Source organism: Penicillium chrysogenum (genome assembly GCF_028827035.1).
Source record: "Penicillium chrysogenum strain IBT 35668 chromosome Unknown utg000005l_segment0_segment0, whole genome shotgun sequence".
Classification (NCBI taxonomy): Eukaryota; Fungi; Ascomycota; class Eurotiomycetes; order Eurotiales; family Aspergillaceae; genus Penicillium; species Penicillium chrysogenum.
Genome location: NW_026622753.1, coordinates 5,284,129 through 5,296,831, shown reverse-complemented (window position 1 = coordinate 5,296,831; position 12,703 = coordinate 5,284,129). Strand labels below are relative to the sequence as shown.

General features: G+C 50.8%; 5 protein-coding genes across 5 annotated transcripts; 1 reads left to right on the top strand and 4 right to left on the bottom strand.

Annotated features, from left to right (window-relative positions):
• Positions 1 to 827: 827 nt before the first annotated feature.
• N7489_010405 (uncharacterized protein) lies at positions 828 to 2,459 on the bottom strand (the record flags this gene model as incomplete). Its single annotated transcript, XM_056716154.1, has 3 exons — positions 828 to 1,839; positions 1,898 to 2,266; positions 2,332 to 2,459. The coding sequence occupies 3 exons, from the start codon at positions 2,457 to 2,459 to the stop codon at positions 828 to 830; spliced, it is 1,509 nt and encodes a 502-aa protein (XP_056563776.1).
• A 1,104-nt stretch (positions 2,460 to 3,563) lies between these two features.
• N7489_010404 (peroxisomal copper amine oxidase) lies at positions 3,564 to 5,715 on the top strand (the record flags this gene model as incomplete). The annotated part of the gene is made up of 3 exons (XM_056716153.1): positions 3,564 to 3,678; positions 3,732 to 5,214; positions 5,262 to 5,715. The coding sequence occupies 3 exons, from the start codon at positions 3,564 to 3,566 to the stop codon at positions 5,713 to 5,715; spliced, it is 2,052 nt and encodes a 683-aa protein (XP_056563775.1).
• A 295-nt stretch (positions 5,716 to 6,010) lies between these two features.
• Positions 6,011 to 6,955, bottom strand: N7489_010403 (phosphoglycerate dehydrogenase; the record flags this gene model as incomplete). The annotated part of the gene is made up of 1 exon (XM_056716152.1): positions 6,011 to 6,955. One exon carries the CDS (start codon positions 6,953 to 6,955, stop codon positions 6,011 to 6,013), a length of 945 nt encoding a protein of 314 aa, XP_056563774.1.
• A 599-nt stretch (positions 6,956 to 7,554) lies between these two features.
• N7489_010402 (ACP S-malonyltransferase) lies at positions 7,555 to 8,493 on the bottom strand (the record flags this gene model as incomplete). The annotated part of the gene is made up of 1 exon (XM_056716151.1): positions 7,555 to 8,493. One exon carries the CDS (start codon positions 8,491 to 8,493, stop codon positions 7,555 to 7,557), a length of 939 nt encoding a protein of 312 aa, XP_056563773.1.
• Positions 8,494 to 8,993: 500 nt separating this feature from the next.
• N7489_010401 (transcription factor domain-containing protein) lies at positions 8,994 to 11,848 on the bottom strand (the record flags this gene model as incomplete). Its single annotated transcript, XM_056716150.1, has 6 exons — positions 8,994 to 9,534; positions 9,780 to 10,827; positions 10,883 to 11,061; positions 11,121 to 11,574; positions 11,634 to 11,700; positions 11,750 to 11,848. 6 exons carry the CDS (start codon positions 11,846 to 11,848, stop codon positions 8,994 to 8,996), a joined length of 2,388 nt encoding a protein of 795 aa, XP_056563772.1.
• Positions 11,849 to 12,703: the final 855 nt, after the last annotated feature.

The window sequence follows — 12,703 nt, the reverse complement described above, 5'->3', positions numbered from 1 at the left end:
ATTGAATGCGAGAGTGGTAGGATCCAGGTTCTAGGAAGAGGTATCTATCTGAATAAGAGTGCTGTGCGAGGAAGAAACAACCAACCTTGCTCATTTCCTATTATCTATCAGCCACCCTACAACCCTGCGAGCTCAAGAACCGCGAACCTTTTTGATAGTTGAAGTGCTAACTCGCCCTAAATAGCTTTTCAATTTTTACTAGTAACTACTAGGACGTCTCCTTGCCATACCTGCCGTCACTAACCAAGAGTCAAACTTGTTCAAAGATCTTCGTTTTCGACTCCTCGATATTTTTCAGTCTTTCTAGTAGCGCCTAGCGACTACTAGATATCTTATTGTCAGACACCTGACAACCTGACGACCGAAAAAAATCGAGACTTTTGAGATTTTCACAATGAAATTTTGACAACGAACATTTCTGGTTGTTACTAGTAATAACCGATATTAGATGTACTAGTTGTCCAGGGGAGGAGGAGTCAAGGACGTTTGCATATATTCCGCGTTGACTTCACTATATTCTGCTCATATTTCGGTGTCGTTATGGTCATCTTTTCCAGTCTCCAGGTCAATTAACAACCTGGAGAGGTGACAGAATTTGAGGGCTCAGAGAAATCGATACCAGCGACCTCCTAGGACTATGTACTACATTGTTACTACAAATTATACTTCTAACAATGAGTTATTACCGTACATAACTAGCAAGGAAGAAGTTGACCTATTCAGATGATTTTTTTTTGGTCATCGGTGTCATACGAGGGAAGTCCTCTATTTCCTATGTACAATATAATATATCCTTCCTAGATTCAAAAGCCCCTCTAGTCCTGTCCTCAAAGCTTAGATTTCATGTTCACATGAATAGCCTTAATATTCGAGTAAGCAGCAAGACCGGCCTCTCCAAGCTCACGCCCAATACCAGATTGCTTCACGCCACCGAATGGAATGCGCCAGTCGCTATCGTTGCTAGAGTTAATCCAGACCATACCAGCCTCAATCTTCTTAGCCACGCGGTGTGCGCGAGTCAAGTTCGTCGTGAACAGAGCACTTCCAAGACCATAAGCCGAGTCATTGGCCATCTCGATAGCATCCTTCTCATCGCTGAACCGGGTAATGACCACGAAAGGACCAAAGACCTCCTCTTGGTAGATACGCATCTTGGGCGTGACATCGGTGAAAATGGTTGGCTCAACGAAGAAACCCTTGCCGTCACCAACACCACTAAAAGGCTTGCCACCAGAAACAAGAGTGGCCTTTTCAGCCTTTCCGACATCGACATAAGACATGATGCGATCATACTGAGCCTGTGTCACCTGTGGGCCTTGGAAGGTGGACTCCTCAAATGGATCACCAACCTTAGAGACATTCTTCACCTGAGCTTTGAATGCCTCTAGGAAACGGTCGTAGATCTCGTCCTGTACCAGAATACGGGAGGTGGCTGTGCAGATCTGGCCCTGGTTGTACATGATACCGATATGGGCCCATTCAACTGCCTGTTCGAGATCCGCATCGTTAAACACAATCAGTGGGCTCTTACCACCCGTCTCTAGGGTGATATTCTTCAAGTTTACACTGGCCATCTTCATAATTTGCTTGGCTGTGGCCGTGCTGCCTGTGAAGGCGATCTTGTCCACGTCCATATGCGAGGCGAGCGCAGCTCCAGCAACGGCGCCGTGCCCGTTCACGATGTTCACCACGCCGGGAGGGAAGCCTGCTTCCACGATCAGGTTGGCAAGGAAGAGAATTGAGAGGGGGGTTTGCTCCGCTGGCTTGAGAACAACTGTGTTTCCGCAGGCCAGGGCGGGGCCCAGCTTCCAAGCAGCCATGGCGAGGGGGAAGTTCCATCTTATTGTCACAGTTAGAAGTTGGCTTTAAGTACTATTAGGGGTGAATCGGAACTTACGGGATAATTTGGCCACAGACACCAACGGGCTCCCGTACGGTGTAGGCGAACTTATCCGGGGTTGTATCGATGACCTGGCCAAAGACCTTGTCGGCGTATCCTCCATAGTAACGGATTGTCTCAGCGGTCTCGGTCAGGTCGTCGTTGAAGGAAACGGAGTACGGCTTTCCATTGTCGATTGTCTCGATGGTGGCGAGAGTGGCACGGTTGTCCTCGATGAGCTGGGCCAGGCGGTTCATCAACTTCCCGCGGTCAATGCCGGGCAGATCGCGCCAACAGGGGTTATTCAGAGCAGCGCGAGCTGCCTTGACAGCCTTATCGACATCCTGGGCGGAAGCTGCGTGGATTGATGTGATTTCTTTTGCAGTTCTATTTGACCGCCCGTCAGTTATAGAATTAAGAGGTGGCATCCGAGGTTCTGATTTCTCACGTACGTGGGATTGATGCTGGCAATCTTCTCACCAGTCGAACATTTGACCCATTGGTTGTTGATGAACAATCCGGTGGGCTGGGTCCAAGTGTGGCCGTTAGGGGCTGTTAGTTGAACGGACAAGTCGGCCATGATTGTATGTGCTTTGTACTGTGAGTGTCTTCTGGCGAGAGAAGATGGTGAAGCTAGATGAGATGAATTTGTAACTAATTCTTAAACCCAAGCTTAGCTATAGGAAATTGCGATAAGTGCTTTCGGCTGGACATGCCATTCTAGGCTTATCGGATGCATCATGGTGAAGGTACCCCACAGAAAGATCGACCTCCAGATTTCTGAGGTTCAAAACGGCGGAGTGTTTGGTGTGGATAGAATGTGGATAGGGTACTCCGTACTCCGTAGAGGTGTGGATTAACTGGCGTTGATAGGCCCACTAGTCCCAAACAGGCAAGTCCACCCATGCCCAGGTGGCTGTCGCATTCAGTTTCATTGTTGTATAGTATCTTCAATGAATTGCTCTTCCGTTCACATTCGTGCAAATATCTATCTCTTTTCTTTTTGCTATATACATGTAGTATGGTGAAAAGACCCATATACAATAGAACTGCCTCTATGGACTCTCCAAGCCCCTCCAGGGCTGCTGTGGAGGCTTACATCATGCCCATGTGCACGGAGTAAATAAGCTTGATTTAACGTCTTGGCATCGCCAATCCTGCCCAGCCGCCTTCTCCCCTGATTTGTCTATCAGATCAGATATTTTCGGATTAGGGTAGGTCTAGCCAAGCGTGACCCACGGTCTTTTCTACAAGACTTGCCTTATTAGGCTGGCCACTAGCAAATGACTGGCCAACCCATCTCGCCGAGCCGTTGCAATGCGATTGGCCGCGATTGGCCGAATAATTTCGATGGCAAACGCTTTACGCAAAATAAATTATGGCATAGAATCAAAGTCTCAGGCATGCTTTATGCAAACACACATCTTCTCCACGCTTTATCCTAAATCGAACAACGGCTAGAGTACCCACTCTCGGGACCATTCGCTCACTTTGCCCGAGTTTCTTATATCGTAGATATAGCATTCCGATTGCCCGACTAGGAAGGTACATGCGGGCAAATTCGATCAGATATTCAAGGTCCATTAGCTATATAAGGACTATCGCAGGTTTGCGATGAAGCTTCTGGTTTTTCTCCAACTCTACAACTCCTTCCTTCCCTTGATACCCCTTCCATACCTTCATCATGGCGTCTGCACCTGATACCGAGTCAATTCCTGGCTATACAATCTTCCGTGAGGGAGACTATGAAAGCGTCGCCGCCGCTGCCATGTTGCCGCAAGGCACACCCCACCCGTTAGGTACGACATGTCTCTGCATAAATTCCGAGAGCACTGCTAAGTCTGAATTCTAGATCAACTTTCTATTAAGGAAATTCCCGAGGCTGCGAAGATCATCCGGGATTATGCCAACCCCAAGTCTATCAAATTCAACTGCCTCACACTCCGTGAACCCCGAAAAGCAGAGTACCGTGCGTTCCGTGCTGGCGCAGTCCCAGCTCCTGCCCGTCGCGCTTTCGCCATTGTCATTGTGCGCGAAACAAACAAGATCGCAGAGGTGGTGGCCAATCTTGCCACCGGCAAGGTTGAGGAATGGAAGGACGTTCACGACGTCATGCCTACCCTCACCCTAGAGGATCTTGACGTGATGGAGCGTGTTGCCCGCAAGGATACCCGTGTCATCCGTGCCTGCAAGGACCTTGGAATTACCGACATGAACAAGGTCTTCTTTGACGCATGGGCTATCGGCATCGACGAGCGCTGGGGATACGACCATCGCCTCCAGCAGGGTCTGGCTTACTACCGTAGCTCTGATTTTGATAACCAATACGCCCACCCTCTAGATTTCAGTGTTGTCGCCGACACTGACACAGAAGAGGTTCTCAGCGTCGACATTCGCTACGTAAACGGCGAGCGGACCGCTACCCCTCTCAAGGAACACAACTACCTCCCCGAGTTCATCGGCGACAAGTACAAACATGATCGCCTCAAGCCCATTGATATCACCCAGCCCGAGGGTGTCTCTTTCAAGGTCCGCGGCAATGAGCTCACCTGGGCCAACTTCAAGATGCACGTTGGCTTCAACTACCGTGAAGGTATTGTCCTTTCCGACGTGCGCACCCACGACATGTACGAGGACTGTGAGCGGACTCTCTTCAACCGTATCTCCGTCGTTGAGATGGTTGTTCCCTATGGCTGCCCTGAAAAACCCCACCACAAGAAGCATGCCTTCGATGTCGGCGAGTACGGCTCTGGTCTGATGACCAACTCCTTGAAGCTGGGTTGTGATTGCAAGGGTGCCATCCACTATATGGATGGTGTTATGTCAACCTCCAAGGGTGAGGCCGCTGTAATTAAGAACGCTATCTGCATTCACGAGGAAGACAACGGCCTCCTCTACAAGCACACCGACTTCCGTGACGGCACAGTAATCTCCGCGCGTGACCGCAAGCTTATCATCTCCCAAATCATCACAGCTGCCAACTACGAATACGGCTTCTACCACACCTTCACCCTGGATGGCACCTACAAGCTAGAGGTGAAGCTTACCGGTATGCTGAACACCTACTGCATGCACCCAACCGAAACCGCTGCTCCCTTCGGCACGGAAGTTGCCCCCTCCATCACCGCCCACAACCACCAGCACCTGTTCTCCCTTCGCATCGACCCGGAAATCGACGGCCAAAACAACTCTGTCGTCCAGAGTGACGCCGTCTCTTTTGAAGCCCCCGTCGGCTCCCCAGAGAATCCCTACGGCAATGGCTTCTACAGCAAGAAGACACCCCTTCGTACATCTCTCGAGGGTGCCGCAGACTACTGCTTCGAGACTAACCGCTCGTGGGACATCATCAACCCGAACCGCATGAACACCGTCGCCAAAAAAGCCCGTCGGCTACAAGATCCTCAATAACAACTGTCCCCCCCATGCTCGCCAAGCCCGGAAGCACCGTCTGGAAGCGTGCAGCCTTCGCCCGCAAGCCCCTCTGGGTTACTCCTTACAAGGACTACGAGCTCTTCCCAGCTGGTGACTATGTCTGTCAGTCTGACGGCTCTGAGGGACACCCTTACAACCCGACCATCGCCGACTGGGCGAAGCGCAATGAGAACATCGAGAACACCGATATTGTCTGCTACATGCAGTTCGGCCTGACGCATTTCCCGCGTACTGAGGATTTCCCTATCATGCCTGCTGAACCGGTTAGCATTATGCTGCGTGCATCGAACTTCTTTGAGAAGAACCCTGGTCTCTGGGTGCCGCCTTCGGCTATTTGTGTCGATACCCAGTCGAAAAATGCGTTCCCTTCTTCTTGCTGTGCCACAAGTAAACCCCGCATGTGAGGGTCGAAGGAACGACGGCATTGATTTATGGTATGGTGTTTGGGAACGGGGATCTTTCAGTGTGCTTTGTCGTACATAGTAAATAGTACATAGTCTTGCCCTTTTTCTGTTAATATTAAATTGATTTTTATCAACCTTCCCTTTTGGTTCTGATCGATTATTGCATTCTAAGTGATTCTATGGAGTTTTTCTGCAATTTGTGTCATGGGATGTAACCTTCACTTCATCTATGCATATGTACATGTACTCATAAAATCTATCAGACAAGAAAGCCCAGCAGTCACTATCTCCAAGCTCAAATGATGTTCTTCAGCTCCTGCCCAGCAAGAAGCCGTCTAAGGTTATACGCAATAAGCGCCTCAGCCTCACGCGGGCGTCCACCAGCAGCATGAGGCGATAGAATGAGATTAGGCGCAGCATAAAGCTTCGACTCCTTCGGCAGCGGCTCAGCCGAGAAAACATCCAACGCGGCACCACCAATGCTGCCCTTCTCAAGTGCATCAAGCAGTGCATCCTCATCAACAGAAGTCCCACGTCCAACATTAACAACCCAAGCGTGGCTCGGCAGCAACGCCAAGCGCTCAGCACTAAGAGCACCATTGGTACTCGCTGACCCAGGCAAAATCATAACAAGGGCATCAGTCTTGGACAGAATCTCTGGCAGGCGATCCTCCGCGACAACCTCAAACCCGTGACGTACACCCGCACTCCGGGCAACGCCGGTAACATTAGCCCCGAGGGCAGTCAAAACGGGCGCAAGGGTCTTGGCAATATTGCCGAAACCCCAGATAGTAACATTGGCACCCTTGAGTGTACGGAAAGTGCCTGGGGCGCGATCAGGCTGGGCGCCGCCCAGATGGGCGGGCCACTCGCCGCGGGACTGGAAATCGCGCATTTCATAAAAGCGGCGGGCAGCGTTGAGTAGCATGCCGAGAGTATGTTCCGCGACTGTTTCGTCGTGCAGGCCGGAGCCAGTTGTGATAGCAACGCGGGAAGCGTCAAAGCCCGCAGCGAGCACGTCATTTGGACCGGCTGCTAGCGACTGGATCCAGCGGAGGTTCTTCATGCGGGAGGCTGCGTCTCGCAGATTCGTAGCTTTGTTGCTCCATGTTACGAGGAACTCTGCATCGATTAGGGATTCGGGGATTGGGAGTGTGACATCGTAGGGGTGCAATTCGACGGAGAAGCCTTCCAGTGACTTTGTGTCGAGGTAGAGGGAGGTTGGGTAGAGGAGTTTCATTTTACGGGCGGGTTGGAGGTGATTTGTTAGAGTGTCAAGGCGTTGTTTGGGTGAGGATGACATTAAGAGGGTAGTCAAGGTTCTTATGCGAGGGGAGAGTGACAAACCTGTGGCAACGCGGGGTGTCTCGGCGGAGATCCCGCCGAGACCGGGGTAACTCCGGGAAAGCACAGATGAGACTGCGGTGATCAATGAAACTTATCAAATTCTGTCTAGTTCCGATAAACTATGTATAGAACGGGCTACAGCTATTGAGGTGCATACGTAGTTCATAAAATTCGTAAAATACCAACTCTAGAAAATCAGCTTTAGAGGCGTACTGGCCATACCAAGTTAGCTTATGGCTACTGTGTTAATTAAAGCTGTGCTGCCCTCGTCCTCTAACTGTGCCCTTGTCCGTGAGAGTCTACGTCATTCTCCAGGGATCGCCTCGAGATTATATGGTAGGTGCTAAAATTACTATAGGGATATTATGATAGTTACCGGCTTGTTAAGAATTGTGTCCAGCAGATGTGTGTCCTTCTCATAGAGAATACATGCCAACTTAAAGTGAAAGTGGAGCGTTTCGGTCCTGCCTAGGCTGGGGGGATGGCTACTTCCTAACTTAGAGCTGCGCGGGTTGTGGCTAGCTGATCTGGAGAATTGATACCGTAGGTGGTCACGCCGTCGGCGCAACGTTTGTTCAGGGCGGCCAGAGCCCTGCCCGGGCCGCATTCTACCATACTCACAACGCCATTTCTAGCTAGGGTCCGCACACACTCGACCCAGTGCACCGGCTGGTATAGCTCCACCATTAGGTCCTGCTTGAGCGTATCGAGGTCGGCAGCGACGGTGGCGGTAACGTTCCGCACCACCGGCATATGCGGCGTCATCCATTCGACGCTATCAACCATCGCAGAGAAACGGCCGGCGGCGGGTTTCATTAGGGCGCAATGCGACGGCACGTTGCCTGCCGTTGGCACAACACGCTTGGCACCCTTGGCCTTGCACAGCTCAGTGGCACGATTCACCGCGGCTTTATGGCCGGCGATGACAACCTGGCCTGGCGAGTTGAAGTAGGTCACGCTAACTACTTGGTCCTTGGCCGCTTCATCGCAGATGGCGACCACGTCGGCGTCCTCCAGGGCGAGGATAGTGACCATGGCGCCATCATTGAGCTCTGCAGTTGCCTGCATCAGCCGAGCACGACACTCTATCAGGCGAACTGCAGTGTCCAGCGACAAGCTGCCGGCCGCGACCAAGGCGCTATATTCGCCGAAGCCGTGGCCAGAAACGAAGGCCGGGCAGGGACCGCCATTTTCCAACCACAGACGCCACAGGGCGATAGATACAGTGAGGATCGCCGGCTCGGCCTTCTCTGGTTGATCGAGCTGTTCTTGTGGACCTTCCTGGACGAGTGCCCACAGATTGTAGCCCAGGGCCTTGGAGGCTTCCTTGAAGGTCTCGAGGATCACCGGATTTTCAGCGCCGAAGTCGGCAAGCGTGCCCATTGATAGGGACCCTTGACCAGGAAATACGAACGCGAGGGACGTAGACATGATTGAACAAGCCCTTGTTGTCTTGTCATCGGATGGGGTGTGTCGAACACAAGGCTGGACGCGGAAGGTGAAGACTTGGGTAAGAGCCAGGACCAAATGGTCATATTTAACCACTTCGAGGCGAATCTGCAGCTGGCAAAAATAACCAAAGAGCGGGGGACAAACGGAGCATTCACACCAGGACTATGTCGACAATTGTCCTTGTCTGAGATTCACAATTTATCAACCTCTTTGCGTGGTGGCCCGTGTCCTCAGTGACGTCTACCTATGGTCACAATTACCGGGGAGTCCAAAGTCCAAAAGCTCGGGATGTTACTATATTCTGGGTAGACGAGAGGCACTCGAGCCCCCCTCAGATAGTAGGTAGATAGAGACAATGTGCACAATGGGTATCAATCAATTCGGCCACGGCCTACAAAAAAAAAAAGCTATATAGCAAAACATATACACAGAACCAAAATATATACGGGGAATCATCATTCCCAACACCGACTTTCCACCTACGACGCACCGTCTTTCTCAAGAGGAATCTCGCGATCACCCTCGACGGCACCGGTGCCCGACAAAAAGAACTCGAGCTCACTAGGCCCACCCTGCGAGTTCTCATTTTCCGCAAGCTGTTCCAGTAAGCTCAGAAAAGGGTCTTTCTCAGATGTGCCCTCACTACCGGTTGTGGTGTGGGTGGCACTAGTTTGGGACTGAGCACCTGGTGTCATGGCAGTGGGACCCGATTGTGGCATTCCGTTCATATTTGCATGGGCGGTGTCGAAGGGGAAGGTTGCATATTGTGGGTTCGGGGGCGGTGTTGGCGCTACGTTGAGGGAAGCGTCGGTGAGAAAGGCTGGGGGGGGAGAGGCCGAATGCCGAGGGAGAGAATCCCGGAATGGAGAGGTGGGTGTTTTCTGATGTGCCAGTACCGGATAGGTCCGTTCCAGTTGGAAGGGAGAAGACGGAGGGTAGTGATGGTGATTGTTGGTGTTGAGTGCTTTGGATTGCGTGGAATTGAAGGGTGGGCGAGAGCGGGGCCAGATGAGAGGGCTTCTGGGACAGAGAACGGAAATGGGAATGGGAGTTGCGACGGTCTATATCTGAGCCCTGGGTGGATGCTAATGGACTCGAGGGCCCAGGCCGTGTACTTGAGAAGTAAGACAAAGGATTCTGGTATGACTGTCCGCCGGTTGGCCGTTGGTAGTAGTTATGTTGACGATCGATGAAGTTAACAGTACTGTCTCTAGAGTTAGTGATCATACGTATAAAGAAAGGGGTGGTATCAGCAGGCGACCCACCTTGGCGCTAGATCATCCGCCGCATCTATAAGCCGAACGTGTGATCCATCCAACATCAGTCCGGGGTATCGGTCGAGGAAGTCTTCGAGATGGAAAACCGGCGAGAAACGCATTGAGCTACTGGCAAGGTTGCGCACCAATTCAGAGTGACACGTATAGATAGTTTGGAGCAGCTCACGCTGATGCTGCACGCCAGTCCAAATATTGCGAAGCCAAGCAAGCTGGTTCATCTCCCGAGTCAGGAATTCAGCACTAGAAGAGAAAACCTCCCCTTCGTGGCCCTTGTAGTGCACGCCGTGAACATGCACAGTCCCCGCTGTACACACACAATAGCTGACGAAAGCAGGCCACTCAATCAGCGGAGAATTACGACCCAGTTCAACTAGCTCTGCGATGGCATTGGAGTGCGAAAAGCACAAGTTCGTTGCCTCGATTTGCCAAGACTGATGCTGCCCCGTGCCTCGGAGCTCTACCAGGTCAATTGGTAGGAATGGGCGGTAGATCAAACAATGCACCAAATGGTAGATCAGCTTGCTCAGCAAGAGTGTTGTACTCTCGGGGTGGCCGAACAATGCATCGATGGACGCAAAGACGTCCTGTGTACCAGCCGCCCAAATATCTAGTTCCTGTCGTATCTTGGATAGATTAGAAAGCGCGTGCCATGGGAAGTGAGAGTCGCCTTTGACTCCACCAGCTGCCAGATACTTATTAGTGACACCAAGAATACGCGTGATGTCAATCAACAAAGAGGCAGCACTTGGGGATTTTCGTCTGGAATCCGCAGAATATTGAATGTTCGGACCGACATGGAAAAGCTCCCCCTCCATGTCCAGGCCAGCTGCGTGTGGCGACCAAGACGGTAGGCGCAGAACAACCGAATGATCAGTGATCAGACATGGACGCCGAGATCCACAATTGATAAACCTGTCCATCAAGTAAACAGACCAGAATAGCCGACGTCTCATTTCTCGCTCAGCAGGTGTGATATTAGGCTTAGAGGGTGCTTCCCGGTACAAATCTAGGGCGACGATCATGGCCACGCAATTTGCTGATCATCATTAGTGGGGTCCATTAAACCATGTCAGATCGCGAGGAAAGCATACAGAATGTCATGTAAGCTTTCTTTCCCAACCCATAGGCGTAGAAAGCTTGCGAAACCAACATTAGAGTCTGCAGTCCTTCTACTGTAGGATTGTCGATTTCAATCATGCGTCTTGCTTGTAGCGCTGCATCAAGCTTGGTACGTAGTGACTGCTCCACTTGACCAGGTAAGGTTGTGTATCTGAGATTCGTCAGTCAAACATATAAGCATGTGACAGGACTTGAAAGCTCGGTTTTTACCTCACTGTCATTGCTGAGATAGCCATGGCCAAACACGGCGGCAATTGGTTCAGTTGATGGTGTTGTCGCGTTGTCGCCTCGTCTAGTACATAAAATGGCTTACCATGCAATCGTTCAAAGTAAATGTCAAGGATTGCATCGGATAGAGGTCCATTGTTTGTTGGAGATGGCTGTTGCAGAAGACTTGCTGAGTGGTCTGCCGGCCTAGGGAAGGGATCCACATGTTGCGAGAGAGAAGTTGGCGGAGCGGATCGATCGCTTGGAGAGTAAATATTAAAGGAGTTGTCTATAGTGTTGCGACGGGTGGGAAAGCTCGGCGGATCGTCCGGGGTATCGGGCGAAGTGGGTGAAATAGGGTTCTTTTCATCGTGGAGTCGTTTCTCCAACCCATCGACCCGCTTGAGGAGAGCTTCTAGCACATCGGTCTTGGGCCCCCTCTTTTTAGGGACGGCATCTTGAACATAAGATCAACAGGGGAAATCATGTGATGCGGAAGAGAAATGATTAACATACCATATACACATGGGCATTGGAAGACTTTACATGCCTCGCAGCTCGGTCGCATGCGATTACATTTGATCTATGACAAGTTAGACACATCCAATCGCACCTAGACTGACTGGACAGACCTTGCGCTTGCGACAGGACTTGCAGTTCATGGTTTCGCGCGGCTCGACCGTCGCACGGCGGGGCGTGAGACGGTCGATGCTGACCTGAGGACGAGACATGGCACATCTACATGGAAGAGAGAGATGAGAAGAAGAAAGAAAACGGCCCCGGCCAAGATGGATAAGAAGTCAGGCGCATGGCTGTGGCGTTAAAATAAAAGGGAAAGCCTATACCACGCACAGTTGCGGAGAGAAAGAAATGCGGAGAAAGTGATGTGCCGCCGGAATTCCCCAGTTTGGGCTGACATGGGGTTATTATGTCCTTGTGTTTTAATTGCGCATGATTTAGGCTATTAATTACTTGATTATAATATCGGAACCCCTATATTATATGTGTATATAATGATATTCTTATTCTTATGAAAGTTTACTCTACTTCTAACATCTTCATCTCAGAAACCAATGCTCCTCCCCTTTAATCTGTACAAGTTGGCGGGATAGGTTTCCGTTTAGGGAATACATCCACTTTAGGGCTCCGACGGCCAACATCCGAGATGATCTGGGTACCCCATAAATTGCAAGTAATTGCAAGTAATTGCACGGAATTGCAATAGCTTAATATATTCGGTAATCCCCTATATTCTGCCCATGTCATCATGGGGTTCTTAGTTGCCGCTTAGACCCCGATTAAGGCATCCTCAAATTACCCGAAGTGTCTCCTGCAGAACTATCCCAAGTCTCTAACTGCACGTACTCCGTACAATATACAGAGTGTACATGTAGGATGACGCCTATTCCAGCCTATTCCAGCCTTACTATTGGCCCCCGCTTATTACACCTTCTCCCTGAAATCCGTTCGATCCTAGTCTGATCATCCACTGCAGCTACTGTATTCGATACGGAACCTCCACCCTAGTCTTCTTTTAAGTTTCTGAACAGTTCTTTGTGATCTCGTCAGGTTTTACGGAGAACCGT